The sequence below is a fragment of the Strongyloides ratti genome (genome assembly GCF_001040885.1).
Source record: "Strongyloides ratti genome assembly S_ratti_ED321, chromosome : 2".
Taxonomy (NCBI): domain Eukaryota; kingdom Metazoa; phylum Nematoda; class Chromadorea; order Rhabditida; family Strongyloididae; genus Strongyloides; species Strongyloides ratti.
The window spans coordinates 8,252,414-8,272,210 of record NC_037308.1 but is presented as its reverse complement, the minus strand read 5'-3'; the positions used below and the strand labels follow the sequence as shown (position 1 = coordinate 8,272,210).

Sequence of the window (19,797 nt, the reverse complement as noted above, 5' to 3'; positions counted from 1 at the left end):
AGAAATTAAAAAAAAAAAAACATTTAAATATATAAAAGAATAAAAGCTTTTTTTTTTGTAATAATAAAAAATAAACTTTAAAAAAGGGTTCTTTACTTAAATTAATTTTTCTACTAGTGAATTTATAAGGATAAATTCTAGGAAATGAATATTTTGATAAACAAATATTTATTTTTTTTTTTATATATGAAAATATTACCTATGTATCTATAAATATATTCTATCTTGATAAGGTATTTGGCTAAAATTGTGTCTTGAAGCGCAACATATAAAAGATTATTTTTTTTGGAGGTTTATTGTCAATTATTATTATTATTATTTATTATTATTTATTTTGATACAATTTTATTTTTTTTTTTGAAACCATCTTATTTATTTACCTAAGTTTAAATATTTATTACTATTTTATAATATTAAATTTAACTTTTTTTTTTTTATCATTTATAATTATTAATTAAAAAAAATATATTAGTTATCATACTATATAATATTTTTTTTTCATTTTATTTTAGCAAAGGCTTACAACTTTTTAAAAAAGTTAGAAGAAAAAGGTACAAAAAAAAAGAAGTTAAAAACTAACAATTTTTAAAAAGCCTTTTTTCAAATTATTTCTATTTAATTTAAATTAATAGTTTATGCAATCATCAAAAACTTCCTTCGGAAGTGTTTATTTACGGTGTAGTCAACCGGTATGGACATATGGATAGGAAGAGAAAGACATATTTTTTATATATATTATTATTAAAATTATCTTTTATAAGAAATATTAGTGTAATTATTTTTAGCCGCTACAGGCAATGAACTATTGCCTTAGCGGATCTTCAATAGCTAATACTGGACCTTTCCAGTCCTCAACTAACCAGAATCCTTTCATTGGAGATGCTCTACTGCATGCTTTATCTAAATGCGGTCCAAATACAAGGTAAGCTTTTTGTTTTTATATTTTTACTTTTAAAAAAAAAAAATATATATGAAGGAAAAAAAAATACATATATAATTTATGGTCATGTTTTTGTATTATTCTTTCATATTTTATTGTTTCCATATACTATATAATTGAAAAATATTATTTATTTCTTTATAAATTGACCCTGGTTGAGAATTTTTTCATTTTAAGGGAAAATATTAATAAGATATAACTAAGCAATATTATAAATTATTTTAATATTATTTCTTACCAACTTTTATATAGTTTCATTTTTGTTTTCAAATAACTATTTTAATAAATACATTATAACTTTTTAAAAATCTATTATATAATAATTGTATATTTAATAATTATAAAGAAAATATTACATATATTTTTATAATTGTTATTTTTTTTATATTATTTTATAGTGTCTACTTAAATAAAATTCTAATTCAATATATTATAATTTTTTTTTACTTTTTATTCAACAAATAGATTAAAAAAAAATCCATTTTTAAAGTTCAAAAATGTACAATTTTTATTTATATAATTAATTGTAAGTTGTTATTTTCCTTCAATTTTATAATACTTTTTTTTTTTAATAAGACAATTTATTATTTAAAATAATCTTAAAACTTTTCTTTATATTTTTTTTTATTATATTAACTAACATTTTAACAATATTTTTTTTTATCTATAAAGATTATTGTTATTTAATTTTAATACTTGATAAAATCTCTTTTTTAAAAAGAAATACCTTTCTTAGTAATATGGATAAATGTTTAAACATTGATGGTTGAATATCTAGAAAGAATAGTAAAAACTTTCTATAATAATGCTCATCTTTTTCTTTTTATCAAATATAAAAATATATACATTTTATGTAAGAAAACTAACTACACTCTCTGTTACAAAATCTCTATCAAGCAATGCATTGCCAGATTAGATTTGTTATGGAAAAAGTTACTTGGGACGTTGAGTTTTAACAGTGATATATGTCTTATATTGACAATGCTGTAAACGGGACATTACACCAGTTTTGTTAATATAAAGTTTATATATATTTTTTTATCCTTCTTTTTTATTTTATCAATATATATATATATATATATAATTTTTATTATATTAATTTTTTAATATAAATTTTTTTTTTATTAATATTTTTCTTTTCTACTTTATGTATACTTTTTATTTAAAAAGAAATTTCTTTTTTTTTTTCTTTAAGGGTATTTTATATAAAATACAAACATTATTGAGTGTAACAAAATCCAAAATAAATAATAATTAATAATATATTATTAAATAATAATAATATCTATTAATTTTTAGTTTCACTTGAGAACTCAATGATTTTTTTAGGCGTTACTCCAATACCAGGATTCATTGAGAAACACTTCCGTCATACAACTTATATATTTCTTTTTATTATTATAATTCTTATATATATTTAAAAGAATATTATTTTATATAAACTAATATTTTTAATATAAAAAAAAAAAATTATTTTTTTTATACCTGTTAACTGTATATTAAAAAGTAAAAAAAAAAAAAAAAGAAAAATTTGATAAAATTTTTAGTTAGGTAATATAAAAATAATATTATTATATATTTTCTGTTAAATCTTTATTTACTCTTTTCGGCAATTTATCTTCTATCTTTCTTGCCGTCTTTATCTTTAATATTAACCCTTTTTGTTATGTCGTCATATACTTTTTGAATATACATTAAATAGAAATATATGGAATGACAAAGTTAGGGAACCTAATTCTCTCTTTACCACACTCATTTCAACTACCGAAAAAAATATATTCTATGTATTTAAGTTGCGCTGGAATGAATTTTTGAATTGAGAAAAAAGTCTATATAATAACCTCTGCTTTATGAAAATGCAAAACTATTTTATAACTCCCATCGTTATTTCTATATACATTTGTTAAGCTTTAAGAGATGAGGATTATACGAAGAACATATTCTTTTATGTAGACATGAGTATAATAGGGAGATGACGTTTTAAAGAGTTAATATGCTAGAAGTCAATAGAAATAACTTAAAATGTCATTTTGCCTGTTCTTATCATTTTTGAAGCAGAAGTGAGATGTTATATATTTTGTATAAAGATAAACCTTTATTATCTGTCAATTTAATGTCAAATTGTTTGTTCTCTTGTAGTCTTCTCATTTGGGAATAAAAATTTCTTTACCCATTTATAATTAATTTTGTATGTTATTAAAAAATTAAACAATAGAATTTAAGAAAAGAAAAGTTCTTATTTATTATTTTATTTAATTTTTTTTTTTTTTTTTTTTGAGTTTTAGGCAATTTATTATTCATTTATGGCTTTTTTATTTTATTAATTTTTCACTTAGCAACTGTTAAAGAAAGTTATAATATAAATATATAATAAATTAACAAAATTATAACTATATCAATTTCATTTTAAATATTTTTTTTTAAACTTTTTTTTTTAATGATGTAATATATAATCTCTCTTTTGCCTTTAAATATTTATATTTAATCTACCTAAATTATTATATTTATCAAGAAAAAAAAAAGAGAAAAAAGAAATTTTTTTTTCTTTTATAATTATATACTTTTATTATTTTCATAATATATCATGCTATGTTATTGTTATTTTAAAATAATTTTACAAATATTATATGTATATAAATATATGTAACATTATTATATATTCTATAAATATATAATATAATATTTTTATATAATTTAATTATATTTTATCATGTGAATTATATTTATATTTTTTATAGGGTATTCCAAGCACTCTTCCAATACATTCCCTTACGAGATTCACCAAATGAAAATCCTCATTTAGAATTGGCTCTACAGCCTGGAGATTATATATTAGTTCATGGTCCAATGGATGAAGATCAATTTTATTTTGGTGAAACCTTAAATGGCGACAAATCTGGATTAGTGCCTTCTAATTATATACAACGGGTTCCAGAATACACATTACTTCAAAATATATCGCGATCAACTAGTCATTCATACTTACCAACTAATAGTCAAAGTAATACTATTTCTGTTTCAAATCCTTTTTTAAACCATCAAAATTTGTTACAAAATTCAGCCTTAAAATTATCCTCAAATTTGGAGGGTTCATGTCATCAAAATATTAATACACAATCATCTACAGTTATTGGAAGTTGTTATAACTCTCTTACTAGAAATCAACAAGAAACTACTCAGGATTCACCTTCTTTCACAGTTAATGTTCCACCACATCATACAAAAATTACTCATGATTTTACTGATCATGATAAATGTATTACAGCACCATTAACATCGGCATCAAATACACTAACAAAAGCCTTTTCTGCATCGGGTTATCGTAATATACTTCAGAATGATAATTATAATTCTATTAATGATGATTTACAATTATCTTCTGGTACATATACGGTACCTTCATTAGAACAACAACTTGCCGCCAACATCTCTGCCAGTCTTACAAACCTCAGTTTAGGAGGGAATCCTTCTGCATACAGTACCCTTTCACGGCAAATCATTTCAACTGCTGATGTTCCATTTCCAGATTCAGTTTGCCCATATCCACCATTAGATGTGAGTAAAGTTACTGTACAAGAAATTAAACAGCCAAATCAACCAAGAGGTTTGTTTAAAAATACTTGTCTGTTATTATTATATTAATTAAATTTTTTTTTTATTAAATACTTTTTAAGAAGATATATATATATATACTTATTAATACCTCTTAATTTTTATTAGGGGTTTTTTAATAATTAGATTTATATTTTGTTATAATATTAATAAAAAAAAAAGTTTTATAAATATATTTTTGTTGTTGTTTATATTATTTATAAAATAAATTATTAATGTAATATTTATATCTTATATTGTAGTGCCTTTTCCAAGAGAGATAACAGTTGAGAAGAGAATGGCAAAATCTGTTTTAATATCATGGTTACCACCAGAAGATTCATCAACAATTGTGTCACATTACCATGTTTGTGTAGATGGTACTGTAAAAGCAGTCGTTCCAGGTTCATATAAATGCAAAGCATTATTAGAAGATATTAATTTAGAGAAAAGTGTTAACATATCAGTGAGAGCAATTACAGAAAATAATCATTCTCCAGATGCTGCATGTAGTATTGCTATTGGTAACGGTGGGTATTTTGTTATATTTAGATAGTTATTTATTTTATAATAATTATAAATATTATATTTTTTTAGATGCTTCTGTTGCTCCACAACATCTAAGAGTATGGAATGTGACTCCTGTTGGTGCTTGTGTTTCATGGTACCCGTCAAATAGTAATGCAGAACATGTCCTATTATTAAATGGATCAAAAGTTGGTGTATGCCCTTCCTCAGTCTTTCAGGTAAAATGAAAAAAAAATTTTTTTTTTTTAATATGAAAAAGTTATTTTTAATGAGAATTATAATTTTTAATATATTTTTTCACACACCATTTTTAAAAATTAATGATGAGTGAAGTAATGAATTGAGAGATCCTTCTCTTTTATATTATAGAAAGATAATTTTAAATATATTAAAAATATGTAGTTATATAATATATATATTTATATTTCAATCCTAAAAAGCTCCAATTATATATTATATATATATATATATATATAAGGAGAAGAGGAAGAAAACTTTATAAATAATTCTATTCATTATATTAAACATTGATTTTCCTTCTTCCTTTATATTATAGGATATTTCTTTTTACTTGATAAGAATAAAAATAATAAAAAAAAAATAAATATTTAAATGAAACTAATATTGAAGTGTAAAAATGATTTTTAAGTCGCAGTAGGGGATGCTTTAAAATTGATAATTATATATTTCTTTTAAATTTAAATAAAATATATTAAAATTATCTTATTTGAAACATTATTCTTCCATTTTTTTTTCTTAGAGCTATTTGTATTTCTTACCATATATATATATATATATATAATACATTATTTTATTTTTGTTCTTAAACTAAGTCTAATTGATAAATTTTGTTAAAAAGATGAAAGATTAAAAGAAAAAGTAAAGTAGCCTAAAAAGTAACATATATTATATATTTTTTTAATTAAATATCCAAAAAAGTAGCATTACTAAATATTTTTTTTTACTAGTACCTTTTTTCTATACTCAAATTTTTCTATATTTAGCAATAAAAAAGTTTGTTATCATTTTTACGTTTCTCTTTCTAAAAAAAAAAAGTAACATTAAAATTATTCAATGGTACATTCCTTCTTGGGATATATGGTTTTTGACGTATGTGTCAAAAGCTAGAATCGCTCCAACCAATATATATGCCTAGTATTATGGTACATGTACTATTATTTTTATTTATAAAATGTATATGTATGTAAAAATAGTTGCTTTATATATTTATATAAAGATATGCAGTTTATAAGAGAGACAAAATGATATGAAGAAAGAAAATTATATAAATGAATGTATGGGAGAAGGACATACACGGATGAATAGATTGAGTTAAGAGGAATTAAAATAAAACAATACCATTGATATTACATTGTCCCTTGATTCATTCACTTAAATATTTTTCATAAACTTATAACAATAATTTTTTTTAATAAAAATTATTTAAAAAATATAATAAATTTAACTTTTATCGTTATTTTATAATGATAAATTTTTTTATTTTTTTTTTTTTTTGTAAAATAATATTAAGAATTTTTTTTTAGGTTCAATTACACGGGCTCATTCCTTCAACGATATATCGAGTTTCAGTTAGGACAAAGCATCCTAAAGCAGTATTAGAACAGAGACCAGTTGAACGTTGTTTGGATTTTAAAACATTGCCTAAAAGTATGTCTTTATTTTAATTAATTTTTTTTTATTTTTTTCCTCTTAATGATATTAACTAATATCATTATACTTAATAATTATCACTAATTTACTCAATTGTTTTATATATCTAAATTTCATGGAAATGTAAAAGTATTATATTTTATTTAATTTTTAAATGTTTTTTAACTTCTATTTAGTCTTTTTATTTTTAAATTATTAGCTTATTACAAGAAAATATATTTATATACATAGATGTCTAAAAAAAAAAGTTTCGTTATAGTGTACCTCTAACAATGATTTATCATATTTCAAACCAAACCTTTTTTCTTTACAATTAGATATATTGATGTAATAATAAAAAAAGTATTTTAAGATATAACAGTATTCATCAAATCGTTGTCCCATCTCCTTAACTACAACACTTCTTTAACTTTATACTAAACTATATATACATTATATAATAATCTCTTAAAAGCGTATATATATATATATATATATTTATAGTATATATGGTACCATAGCTTAAACTATTTTTATATATGTTTCCATATATCTAATTTTATTTTGAATGTTACTCAATTTTATACTATTTTTTTTAAATTTTTTTTTTACCACTATCTAAAATTTTATAACTACTTTTAATCATTTTTTATTTTTATAACTATTATATCTTTGTTTTACTAACCAATCTTTTTTTTTTATAAAAGATTTTTAAATAAAAAATAATTTATAGAAGTTATGAAATATTTTAGTTTTAAAAAAAAAAAATTGAAATTATTTCAAAAAGATTATGATTTAATGTTAGTTATAGAAATATCAAGTTAAAGTTTTATATTTATTGTAAATTTTCATTCTTAGTTATAGAATCTTTTTTTTTCCTTTACCCTCTTATTTAGTTCTTCAAGACATTTACTTTTGATGAACCTTATTACCATAATAAATATATTTTAATAGAAAAAAAAAGAAAGAGCATAGTTAAATTATGTAATAAACTTTTTATTTCCACATATTTGTCATAACTTTTAATTTATTTTTATTTCTCAAAATATATTTTTTAATATATTCATTAAAAAAATAATAAATATATTATAAACTATAATTTTATTTTATAATAATTTCTTTTTTTAGTTGGTTTACCAGATCCACCCAGTAACGTCCAATTAGAGTTAGGTCCACAGGCAGGGAGTTTGTTACTTTCTTGGACTCCAGTAACATCACAACCTAAACCTCCTAGTAGAGCAGCAGTTTACAGTTACTTGATTTATGGTGACGGTAAAAATATTGCCCAAGTTCCATCTGCAGAAGGTATGTTTTTTTTTTTTAAACAATTAAAAATATAAAAGTTTTGATTAAAAAAAATTTTTGTAACATTTTTTATTCTGTTACAAATTACATAGTAATAAAAAAATGTTTCAGTTTTTAAAATAAAGTGAAATTTTGTATCCATTAAAATATTTTTTTTTTAAATTAATAGGAGACTATCATTTTTCAATATCATTATATATTAAAAGATATTATTTTACAATCATTAATCTTTTTACATATTTTGTCTCATGATATATGCTCTTTTATATTAGAAAATATTATAAAAGAAACCTTTTTATGACAAACTTTGAAGACTTTAATTATTTTTATTTTATTTTTCTTCATTTTCTTTTCATTTACTTCTCTCTCGCTCTTACTTTAATAATAAAACTTTTTAGTAATTTTTAAAACTATATAAAAAAGAAATTTTAACAATTCAATTTTATTTCCATTTAACTATTATACTTTTATATAAAAAAAAATATAACTATTTTAATTTCATGGCAATTTCTATACTTTTTAACTTATTATTTAAAATTTATTTTATAGTAATAAATTATAGCTTTAAAGTTTTTAAAATTAAATATTATTATATTTAATTATTATTTTATATATATATATATATATAAAGTTAAAGATAAAAATTTATAAAAATAATATAAAAATTATTAATAAACATTATTAATAATATATTTTATTTCTTTTTTAGCTGACCATATTTTATTAAATATTGGAGATTTACTAGAAGATTTACCACTTTTTTTAACTGTCCGTACAAAGACAAAGGAAGGGGCTGTTTCTGCAGATTCAAACGTTGTTCGTGTACCTAGAAATATAAATACATTAACACAAACACAACGTCATCTTTTTAATAGTGGAAAAAATTTATCTGGATCTTTACAATATTTAGATTCAAGAATACCGGGAACATTTTTATTGGGAGGACAAATTACTTCAGGTGACAATTTAAATATTGGTATAGGAAATTCTTTACAACAACCTCCAACAATAGATACAGCAATAATTAATCAAGGGACATCATTTCAACAACATCAACAACAACAGCAACAGCAACAACAAACAAAACAACAAGGTATTATTAGTGGTATATTAACAACAACATCATTACCTAATAGTTTAATATATCAACAACCACAAAAACAACAATCTAGTAATATAATACAATATCCTCAAAGTAGTGTATCATTCCTTCCACAGGGAGGAAGGATGCCTAATATTGGACAAGGAACATCAATATCACAACATCCAGTATCATTAGTTACAGCTGGAAGAAGTCAATCATCTGGTCTCTTAACAACAATACCATCAAATATAAATCAATTAAATGGTGGTATACAGGGAACTTCAATAAATTGTTACCAAAATCAACCCTCATTTCAACAACCATCAACATCATATTATTATCCAAATAGTAGTATAACAAGATCAAGACCATCACATCTTTTACAACATCAAAATACAGCACCCCTAAATTATATAACAAATACATTAAATAAAAATCAAGAAAATGAAAGTGTCTTTCAACATGAGTATCCATCAACATCATCACAATATTATACATTCCATCCAAATGGTTTATATAAAGAATATAATGTTGCTGATGAGAAACCATCAATTCTTGAAATGGAAAATAATTATTTATTAAAACATCGTAATATATCATCAGTACCATATAATAATAGGTATTATTATCCTGAAAATATTCGTAATACTCATGATTATTATCCTAGAAATGATAAAAATTTTTATCCATATACTTCTAATGTATCTCATGGTACTGGAACATATTATACTGGTGGTTATGGGACAATGGAAAGAAGAGGAATGGTTGGAGGACATCTTACTGATAGATTATCACGTGTACGTAGTGAAGAAATTTTAGGTCCTGGTAATGGGACAACAAGAAGTGAACCTGATCTTAGACCAGTTGTCTTTCCTGGAAATCCTATTGAAGAAGAGGATCATTTTATAAAAAATACTACAAATGATAGGACATGTCGTTGGTTTGTGGCACTTTTTGATTATGATGTTTCAATGTCACCAAATCCAAATGCTGCTGTTGAAGAGTTACCATTTAAAAAACATCAATTAATTAAAGTTTATGGTGATGCAGATCCAGATGGTTTTTATCATGGTCAAATTGGTAGAAGATGTGGTTTGGTACCTGGAAATATGGTTATTGAAATAGCTAAAAATGATATAATAAATGAGGGATCAAGAGGTGTAGCAGTTTTACCTGATCCAAATATTAGAAGAATGAGATGGGGAAGTTTAAAATCAAGATCATATGATAATAGTGGTGATCGAAGGAGAGGTCCTGGTTCTGTTCCTCCACCAATGTCTAGTAGAGGAATTACCACTAGAAATGATGAATATCCACTATCATTAGATATGTCATATGAATTACCAAGTGGAGTAAGAAGAATAGGTCCAGGTGATGAAATAAGTCCTAGAATGAGATATTATGATGGTAAAGGTCCAATGGTTGATGATTATAATTTTGGAAGTGGAAGACAAATATCAGTTGGAAGGCATGCTTCTTATGGTGGTAGAGATTGGTCTTTAGATGGTAGAAGAAATGATATGTTTGATAGACAACACCGTCAACCTGAATACCCATCTACAAGAAGAGGAAGACCTTCATATGGATATGATAATTATGAATATGATCAACATGATAAATCTCTTGGTAGTAGTAGTATGTATCCAAAAATGAATAGAAGAATTATTGGTTATGATGAAAAGGGTCATTCTATTGATGATCGTGGTCCCACATCACGTAATATTCCTGGTTTTTCCAGTGGAAGTATAAAAATGCAAAAAATGGTAGCTAAATTTGATTATGATTCACGGCAATTATCACCAAATGTTGATGCAGAACAGGTTGAGTTAAGTTTTAAACAGGGTGACATTATTACAATATATGGAGATATGGATGAAGATGGATTTTATATGGGAGAATTAAATGGTATTCGGGGATTAGTACCATCAAATTTTTTGGCTGAACATACACCAAATACTTTACTTCCTCCAAATATTGGTCAACAACACCTTCTTCAAAGACAATCAACACTTGATAATGTTTCTCAACAACAAATAAAAGTTAAAGGTGTTGCATTTAGTGAGGGTCCATCAGATGGAACAATGATGGAAAAAAATTTAAATAGTGATAGACCTCCAGTTGGTAATAGTGGAATGAAAAAAGTAATACCTGGAAAACAGGCAAATCAAGGAATTGGTAATAAAAGTATTCCAATACCAACTAATGGAAATACAAAAAGTACTAAAATTGGAACAGCAACAAGTACCAAAGGAACTACAAAAAAAGCAATAGAAGTTCCAAAATCAGGGGTAAGTGGTAGTAGCGGTGGAAGAAAAATTAGTCAAAGTACAAAAAAAGTAGATACTACAATAAAAGTAAGTATATTATATATATATTTTTTTTAAATATTATAAAATTATTTAATTAATTTTAATTATAGAAAAAGTAGAAAAATCTTTAGAAATATTCAATAACCAAGATGCCTTATAATTTTATTGAAATTTCCTTTTCTTAGGAAGATATATGTATTTTATTTTTTAAATATTATATATATGTATTCTTTCAACAAAAAAAAAAGTTATATTACAAAAATATTTGTAAAGAGGTTACTATAGGATTAAGGCTTTAATATATAAGAATTTTTTTTTTTCCATATAATATTTTAATTTTTTATATTTTTAAAATTATTTTACTTTTTAATAGAATTTTATTTAATAAATAATTTTTTTTTTCTTTTAATGTTAATTTTTATTATAATAAATTGATTAATTATATATTATAAAAGATTGTACATCTTAATATAGATAAGAAATAATTAATGTTTATCGATGATCAATGTTATAAGTCAGGTAAAATTGATTGTATATAATAAATGAATGTATACATAAATAGTTTAATTACAACAAAAAAAAATATATATTAAAATTTAACTAAATATATTTTTAAAATATGGATGGTGCTACAGTTTTATGTAAAGCATTAAAAGAACAAGGTGTTGAGTATTGTTTTGGTATTGTTGGATTTCCAATTATTGAAGTTGGAATTGCTTGTCAAGCTGTAGGAATAAAATATATTGGTTGTAGAAATGAACAATCTGTATGTTTATATATATTTAATTAATAATTGATAATAAAATTTTATTATATATATGTTAAGGCAGCATATGCAGCACAGGCTATGGGATATTTAACAGAAAAACCAGCTGTTTGTTTAGTTGTTTCTGGTCCTGGATTTCTTCATACATTAGGTGGTTTAGCTAATGCAACAGAAAATTGTTGGCCAATGATTTGTATTGGTGGATCAAGTGATCTTGATCTTGATACAAGAGGTAGTTTTCAAGAATGTAATCAAATAGATAGTGCCAGAATTTATTGTAAATATGCATCAAGACCAACAAGTGTTTCAGTTATTCCATTACATGTACAAAAAGCAGTTAGAATGGCTATGTATGGAAGACCAGGGGCTGTGTATATTGATATACCAGGAAATTTAATATTAACAAGTATTGATGAAAATGAAATAATATTTCCTGTACCAGTAACTTTACCACCACCAAAATCTGTACCCCCAAAAGATATGTTAATTAAAGCATATGAAGAGATAAAAAAAGCAAAAAAACCATTAATTATTTATGGTAAAGGAAGTCAATGGACAAAAAAAGGTCCATTACAAATAATGAAATTTGTTGAAGAAACAAATATTCCTGTAATAGCAACACCAGGAGGAAAAGGTGTCATACCAGATGATTTTAAAAACAATATTCAGGCAGCAAGATCATATGCTTTAAAAAATTCAGATTTAATTATTTTAATTGGAGCAAGACTTAACTGGATTCTTCATTTTGGTATAGAACCAAGATTTAATAAGAATGTTAAAATTATTCAAATTGATGTCAAGGCAGAGGAATTCCATCAAAATGTTCCAACAACAGTTCCATTGTTAGGAGATATTGGTGATACAATTGAATTATTAAGACATGAAATGAAAGGGTATACTTTTGTTGAAAAATGTGAATGGAAAAAAATATTAAATGATAAGTGTGAAAAAAATAAAAATATAATTAAAAAAATGGCAGAAGATCATTCAGTTCCATTGAATTATTATGCAGCATACCATCCAATTCAAGAGTATGTTAAAAAAAATGATGTATTGGTAATTAATGAAGGTGCCAATACAATGGATATTGGAAGAAGTATGTTACCTTCATTTCTTCCAAAAAGAAGACTAGATGCTGGATCATTTGGAACAATGGGTGTAGGACTTGGATATGCTTTAGCAGCAGGATTTTATTGTCGTGACTATTCACCTGATACAAAAGTACTAGTAATACAAGGTGATAGTGCCTTTGGTTTTAGTGGTATGGAATTGGAAACTATTAAAAGGTATATATAATAATTTTTTTTTTAATAATACTTTTTTTAAAGATATAATCTTCCTATTACAATAATTGTAATTAATAATGGTGGAATATATCGAGGATTAACAAAAGAAAATTGGGAAGAGATGGATAATGACACTGAAGAAGATAGATGTTTTTCATTACCAGTTTTATCTCTTACACCAGAGTGTCGTTATGATAAAATGTGTGAAGCATTTGGAGGTGTTGGAGTTCTTGTAAGAACAGTTCCTGAAATTAAACAAGAACTTCAAAAATCATATACTTTAAAAAACGTAACATTAATCAACTGTATTATTGCTAATGACTCTGAAAGAAAACCACAAGAACATCAATGGTTAACAAGATCAAAAATATAAAAAAATACATATGATTTGTAGAATTTTAAAAAACAATTAATCATCTGATACAATTTTACATATTCATTGTTTGAGTTAAATAACTAAGTAAATATTTTTCACTTGTTGTTACAGCTAATGAACAAAATTCATATGAATATAAAAATTTTTTAATCATTTAAAAATCTCCCCAACTTTAAATACATTTTGTTTGAAAATAAAAATAAAAAATTTTATTCTATCAAATTTTACATATGGTTTATATTTAAATTATTTCTTAATTTCATTATACTATTTTTATATAATAAAAGATGGTAGTGGATTACGCGCGAAAAGTATTAAATATAGTATCTTAAAAATGGATAGAAATTTAAAACTTTTTTCAACAGGGATTATATTTTAAAAATTGAGAAAAATTCAGCGCATCAAATTTCATGGTTATTGGACCTTGTTTATTTGAATTATAATTTTGTTTTTGAAAACTTTTTCAAACCACATTTTTCATCATATCTAAAAGTTAGAGGCCACTTACAAAAACTAAATCAAAACTTAATAATTTTTTCATAAAACATCTGTTCCAGAATAATATATTCATGCTTTCCTTTATACTTTTAATTACTCATAATTTTTTTATACTCATGATTATATTCAAATTTTATAAAATTTTAAGATCTATCAAATGAGTCTACTCTTATATTCAAAATTTAAAAAAAAATAAATTTCCACAACAAAACATTGAAAGGAAACGTTAATGTTACTTTTATAATGAGTAAAATTTTAATTAGGATCATTTTAAAGTTTCAAATTTAAAAAGAACTAATAGATAAAATAAAATTTTATGATATTTATTATAAAAATATCTCAAATTTACCATGTCAAAAAATCTCATTATTTTCTTTTAACACATGTAATAAAATATAAAAAAAAAGTAATAAATAAATTTTATAATAACATAAATAGTTAACTAATAATTAAAACTACAATTTTTGAATTCAATTATGATATATCCTTGATTTTTAATATTAATAATTGATATAAAAATTAAACAACAAAAAATCAGAAATTAATTTGATAATATTTTATGATAGGAATATATAAAAGTATGGGATTTTTTGTTTATGTTATTTCTTCTATCTTTTTTATTATTTATTTCAATTAATATTACATGTTATTAATTTATTAATGATCGTTGATATTTATAATTTTAATGACATTTACATTGAATAAAAATTATAAATTTATTAATAATGTCTATCAGAGCACGTTTTTAATATCATTGATAATAATATGTAACATGTGTATTTTTATTTTAAAAGTTACTTTTACATTTTATAAAAGTGTTTTATCAATAGTATTTAAGATCATAAATCAAACTCATGATTAAAGTAATTGTAAAAACTTTAGATGAATACGATTGTCACGTGTCACCAAAAACTTTAAAAACTTTTTGTCTATAAACTTCAACAAAATATCCTATTAAAATATTATAACCTTCTAAAATAAAAATGGCGTGATTAGTATAAAAAATTACTTGAAATAATATGTATCCATCTAATTATAGTTTTAATATATAGAGTTACTGCAATATTTACAATTATATATTTTTTTTTCCATTCATTTGACAGCAGTTTAATTTTTACTTTACAACATAATATTTTTATATAATTTTTCAGTTATTTCTCGCATTACGAGAATTATATTTTGTTTAATTAATCCACCATTTTATAAAATAGAAGAGTTAAATTTCACTTTAATTAATTGAATGAAAGTATAAATTTTATAATACACATAAAAATATACCTAATAATTTTTCTTTATTAAAATATCTTTTTTCTTAAGTTTTATAAAAAAAAAAATTACATACATAGTACAAATGTTTACTTTCCTTTTTTTTTATCCTTTTAACTTATAATATATATTATTATTTAAGATTATGTAGTGATTTTGTATTAATAACATACGATAGAAATTGGTTTTTGATGAAGGTAGGTCTTCTTAAAAATGTCTTTAAAATTAAATTAAATTTTATAAAAATTTTTACTATTTTATTTTTTTTTTACTTTTAGTTAAATATTATTAATCTAGAGATGACAGATATTTTTAGAGATTCTTTTGATGTATCTTTACTAATGAACAAAGGAAAATCTTTTAATAATGATTTACAATTTAAATCAAATTGTTATCTGTCTTCTCTTCTTGAAAATGTATCAATATCATCATCCCTTGAAAGTGTTGTTGAGGTAGAAGAAGGCAAAGGAAATGATGATGAGGTATTTTATGATGCTGTAGAGTATCTAGATAATTCTACACATTTGTGTAAGTTTTCTTTATTTAATAATTAAATAAGATTTGTCTTTTTTTTTTCTCTTCTAGTAATGGGAAAAAATGAAGATTTTAGGAGAAAAGTCTTTACCAAACAAATGGATTTTTTTACAGATCTTGGAAATGATTATGATTATATTTTAGAAATTCATCCAGATATAGGTAAAGAAACTTGTGAAAAAGACGAAATTTCTTATTTATCAAGAGATTGTAATAGTAATTTATTAGAATCGAAAAAAAATAATGAATATTCTATTGTTAGTATTTTTGATAAATACAAAGAAAAAAAGTCTAATGTATTATTAAATTTATTATTTCATCCTGCATTTTTAGTAAATGGAGAATCAAATAAGGATAAGATTAATTGTATTGGAACGACAATGTATTTTATCAAACCAACAGAGGCAAACATTAATACAAAAATGAGACTAAAGTCATACTAAAAACGGTTTCACATCATAATACCTACGGTTAAATATTTTTTAAGTTTCAATAAAATGTATGACAAATTACAGAAGTTTTCTGATTATAGTAAGTATAGTGAAAAATCTGTTTATTTTATAATAGGATACATACTTTGTTGTTATTTTTTTGTTAATATAAAAATTTACTTGTTTTTCAAACATTTATTATGATTATGAATATTTTTAATTAATAAATAAGTAGTTTATTTTTTCTTTTTTTAATTTTATGATTACGGTACACAGTATAATAAAATCAGAAAAAAAATGTGATAGAAGAAAATTATAAAACAATTCCGTTATACAAAATGATAATATTTTAATTAAAATAATTTGATAAGAATATCAAGAAAAAAGAATAATTAATTTTCTAATCTTATCAAATAAACATCTTACAACATACTTTTAATTAATGTTTCGAGATATAGCAAAAATATAATGTTTTTTTTTCTTAAAAATATTTACATCCATTGGTAGAGAGAAAAAATGTCAAATAAATTTTATTTTCTATTCATTTTACTAGTTTATTTTAAATTTTTGTTAGGAGATAAATCATGTTCTCCTAAATATTTTGGAAAAGAAAATGATTTGAAAATTGTTTGTGTTTGTAATAGTACTTATTGTGATGAGTATGATGATTTTTTGCCAAGTCAATTGATTTCATCTATAGGTATTGTTACATCAACTAAAGAGGGTAAAAGATTTGAAAAGACATTTCAACTTAAAGGAGATAATCTTAATGATTCAGAGGTTCATGCTATTATAAATATTAATACAACAATACAATATCAAAAAATAATTGGTTTTGGTGGTGCTTTTACAGATTCTTTTGGTATAAATATGAATAGTCTTAGTTTGGATACTCAAAAAAACTTGATGAATAGTTATTTTTCTGACAAAGGAAGTAAATATACTATTGGTAGGGTACCAATGGCAAGTACCGACTTTTCAGAAAGAATATATTCATATTGTGATACTGAGAATGATTTTGAATTAAAAACTTTTAATTTAACTGTAGAAGATTTTGAATTAAAAATTCCATTTATTAAAAAAGCTATAGAATTGACAAAAAATAATATTAAATTATTTGCCTCACCATGGAGTGCCGGTGGGTGGATGAAAACAAATGGTAAAATGAAAGGTGGAGCACCATTGAAAGGAAAAATTCCTGGACCTTTCTATGAAACATGGGGAAATTATTTTGTAAAATTTCTTGAAGCCTACCTATCTTATGATATACCATTTTGGGGTGTTACAGGACAAAATGAACCTACAAGTGGTTTAGATCCTTTTTATGGATGGCAAACAATGTTATTTACACCAGAAACTCAAAGAGATTTTATTAAATTATATTTAGGACCAAAATTAAAAAATCATCCTAAGTTTAGTGATACAAAAATTATGATACTCGATGACGACAGAGAGGTTCTTCCATACTGGGCAGATGTTGTCTTAGAAGACAAGGATGCTGAAAAGTATATTGATGGTATTGCAATTCATTGGTATCAGGATGAATTTCCTGTTAATAATATAAAAACAACTTATGAAAGGCATAAGACTAAATTTCTTTTAGCCACAGAAGCTTGTAATGGATGGACAATTTTAGACAGAGGCCCAAAACCTGGATACTGGATACATGGAGAAGCTTATCTTTTCAGTATCATTGATGACATCAATCATTATGTTAGTGGATGGACAGATTGGAATTTGGCATTAGACATGACTGGTGGACCAACATGGGCCAAAAATAATGTTGACTCTCCAATATTAATTAACAAATCAGAAGATACATTTTATAAAAACCCTAGTTTTTATGCATTAGCACATATTTCAAAGTTTGTTAAACCTGATGCTGTTAGAATAGATAGTACCATTGAAAATAAACTACATGAATTTGATTTTGTTGCTTTTAAAAACCCAGATGGAAGCAAAGTTTTAATTATTTTAAATAAAAGTGAAAAAGATTTAAATATTAAACTTAATAGTTTAAGTTCTATTAACATAAATATAGGAGTTGTAAAAGTAGAAAAATATTCATTCAAAACAATTGTTTGGATTTAACAATTTTAACATTTGTAATTTTTCTATTATTTAAAAAAGATAAATAAAAGTTACAATTTATTTTATGTTTGCCGGCAATCATTTTATGTTTTACATAATATATTTTTAAATATTTAAATTGTTAACATTTGTATTAATAAATTTACTTTCAACAACATAAAAAAATTAATTCAAAAATGTTAAGATATATAGTTATTAATAATAAAATATTTTGAAAATTAAATTCTCATCAGTAAGATTACTTTTTTTATTATGAAAAGCTGTAAAACTTAACAACTATTTTAGTATTTATAGTTCTTATTACCATAAATATACTTTTTCTAAAACATTTGTTAATAATTATTGAAAATTATGTTTGTAATTTCGTTTAAAAAAGTATAACCAACAAAAAAAATATTTCTAATACTATTAAAAAAATATTTTATTATAAAGTTACATTAAAAACAACAACTTTGTATAACATATTATAAATTTTTTTTTAAGTTTCTGTATCATGAAAATTATTATCATTTTTTAAATAAATGTTTATTATTTTATTCTTATTATCAATGTGTTTTTTTATTAATACATACTATCAAACTGACATTTAATACTTTTTAAATTGATTTGTATATATGCCTATCATAATCTATATATATCACACTATGTGTATATTTATAATAACACCATCCTAATTTAAAATTATTTGATGGGCGTTAAAATTAAATTCATTTCAACTATCAACCTTGAAAAGAAAAATACTAAAACTTAATTCTATTAGTGAAAACTTTTTATCTTAATATTTAAATTTTAAAAAAAAACAATTTTACTTATATGTAAATTACTAATATTCTTAAAAAAATATATTTTTTTTCCTTTTTTAAATATATACATTTATAAATATTTTTTTTTGTATTAACTTAAAATAAATTTATAAAAAAAACTTGTTATTAAATAAATTGTTAAAAAAATAGCTATAAAGAATCTTCTTAAGTACATAAAAATATTTTTTTTAGAGATTATAATGTCTTCAAGCGAAAACTATTTGTTTTTCCAAAAATATAAAGTTAATGTACTGTTTTTCATTTATTATTAAAAATTCATTTTACAATTTATACATCCACTTCTTGACAAAATATTATTTACCAAATTTTTTTTTTTTT

General features: G+C 22.6%; 4 protein-coding genes across 4 annotated transcripts; all 4 read left to right on the top strand.

The window, feature by feature from the left end:
- Positions 1–635: 635 nt before the first annotated feature.
- Positions 636–11,526, top strand: SRAE_2000264300 (SH3 domain and Fibronectin, type III domain and Variant SH3 domain and Immunoglobulin-like fold domain-containing protein; the record flags this gene model as incomplete). Its single annotated transcript, XM_024653735.1, has 9 exons — positions 636–689; positions 795–922; positions 3,679–4,544; positions 4,795–5,061; positions 5,129–5,277; positions 6,604–6,727; positions 7,838–8,014; positions 8,724–11,452; positions 11,518–11,526. 9 exons carry the CDS (start codon positions 636–638, stop codon positions 11,524–11,526), a joined length of 4,503 nt encoding a protein of 1,500 aa, XP_024507182.1.
- A 500-nt stretch (positions 11,527–12,026) lies between these two features.
- SRAE_2000264200 (Thiamine pyrophosphate enzyme, C-terminal TPP-binding domain and Thiamine pyrophosphate enzyme, central domain and Thiamine pyrophosphate enzyme, N-terminal TPP-binding domain-containing protein) lies at positions 12,027–13,832 on the top strand (the record flags this gene model as incomplete). The annotated part of the gene is made up of 3 exons (XM_024653734.1): positions 12,027–12,173; positions 12,234–13,459; positions 13,502–13,832. 3 exons carry the CDS (start codon positions 12,027–12,029, stop codon positions 13,830–13,832), a joined length of 1,704 nt encoding a protein of 567 aa, XP_024507181.1.
- Positions 13,833–15,790: 1,958 nt separating this feature from the next.
- Positions 15,791–16,576, top strand: SRAE_2000264100 (Hypothetical protein; the record flags this gene model as incomplete). The annotated part of the gene is made up of 3 exons (XM_024653733.1): positions 15,791–15,796; positions 15,878–16,127; positions 16,185–16,576. 3 exons carry the CDS (start codon positions 15,791–15,793, stop codon positions 16,574–16,576), a joined length of 648 nt encoding a protein of 215 aa, XP_024507180.1.
- Positions 16,577–17,080: 504 nt separating this feature from the next.
- Positions 17,081–18,655, top strand: SRAE_2000264000 (Glucosylceramidase; the record flags this gene model as incomplete). Its single annotated transcript, XM_024653732.1, has 1 exon — positions 17,081–18,655. The coding sequence occupies one exon, from the start codon at positions 17,081–17,083 to the stop codon at positions 18,653–18,655; it is 1,575 nt and encodes a 524-aa protein (XP_024507179.1).
- Positions 18,656–19,797: the final 1,142 nt, after the last annotated feature.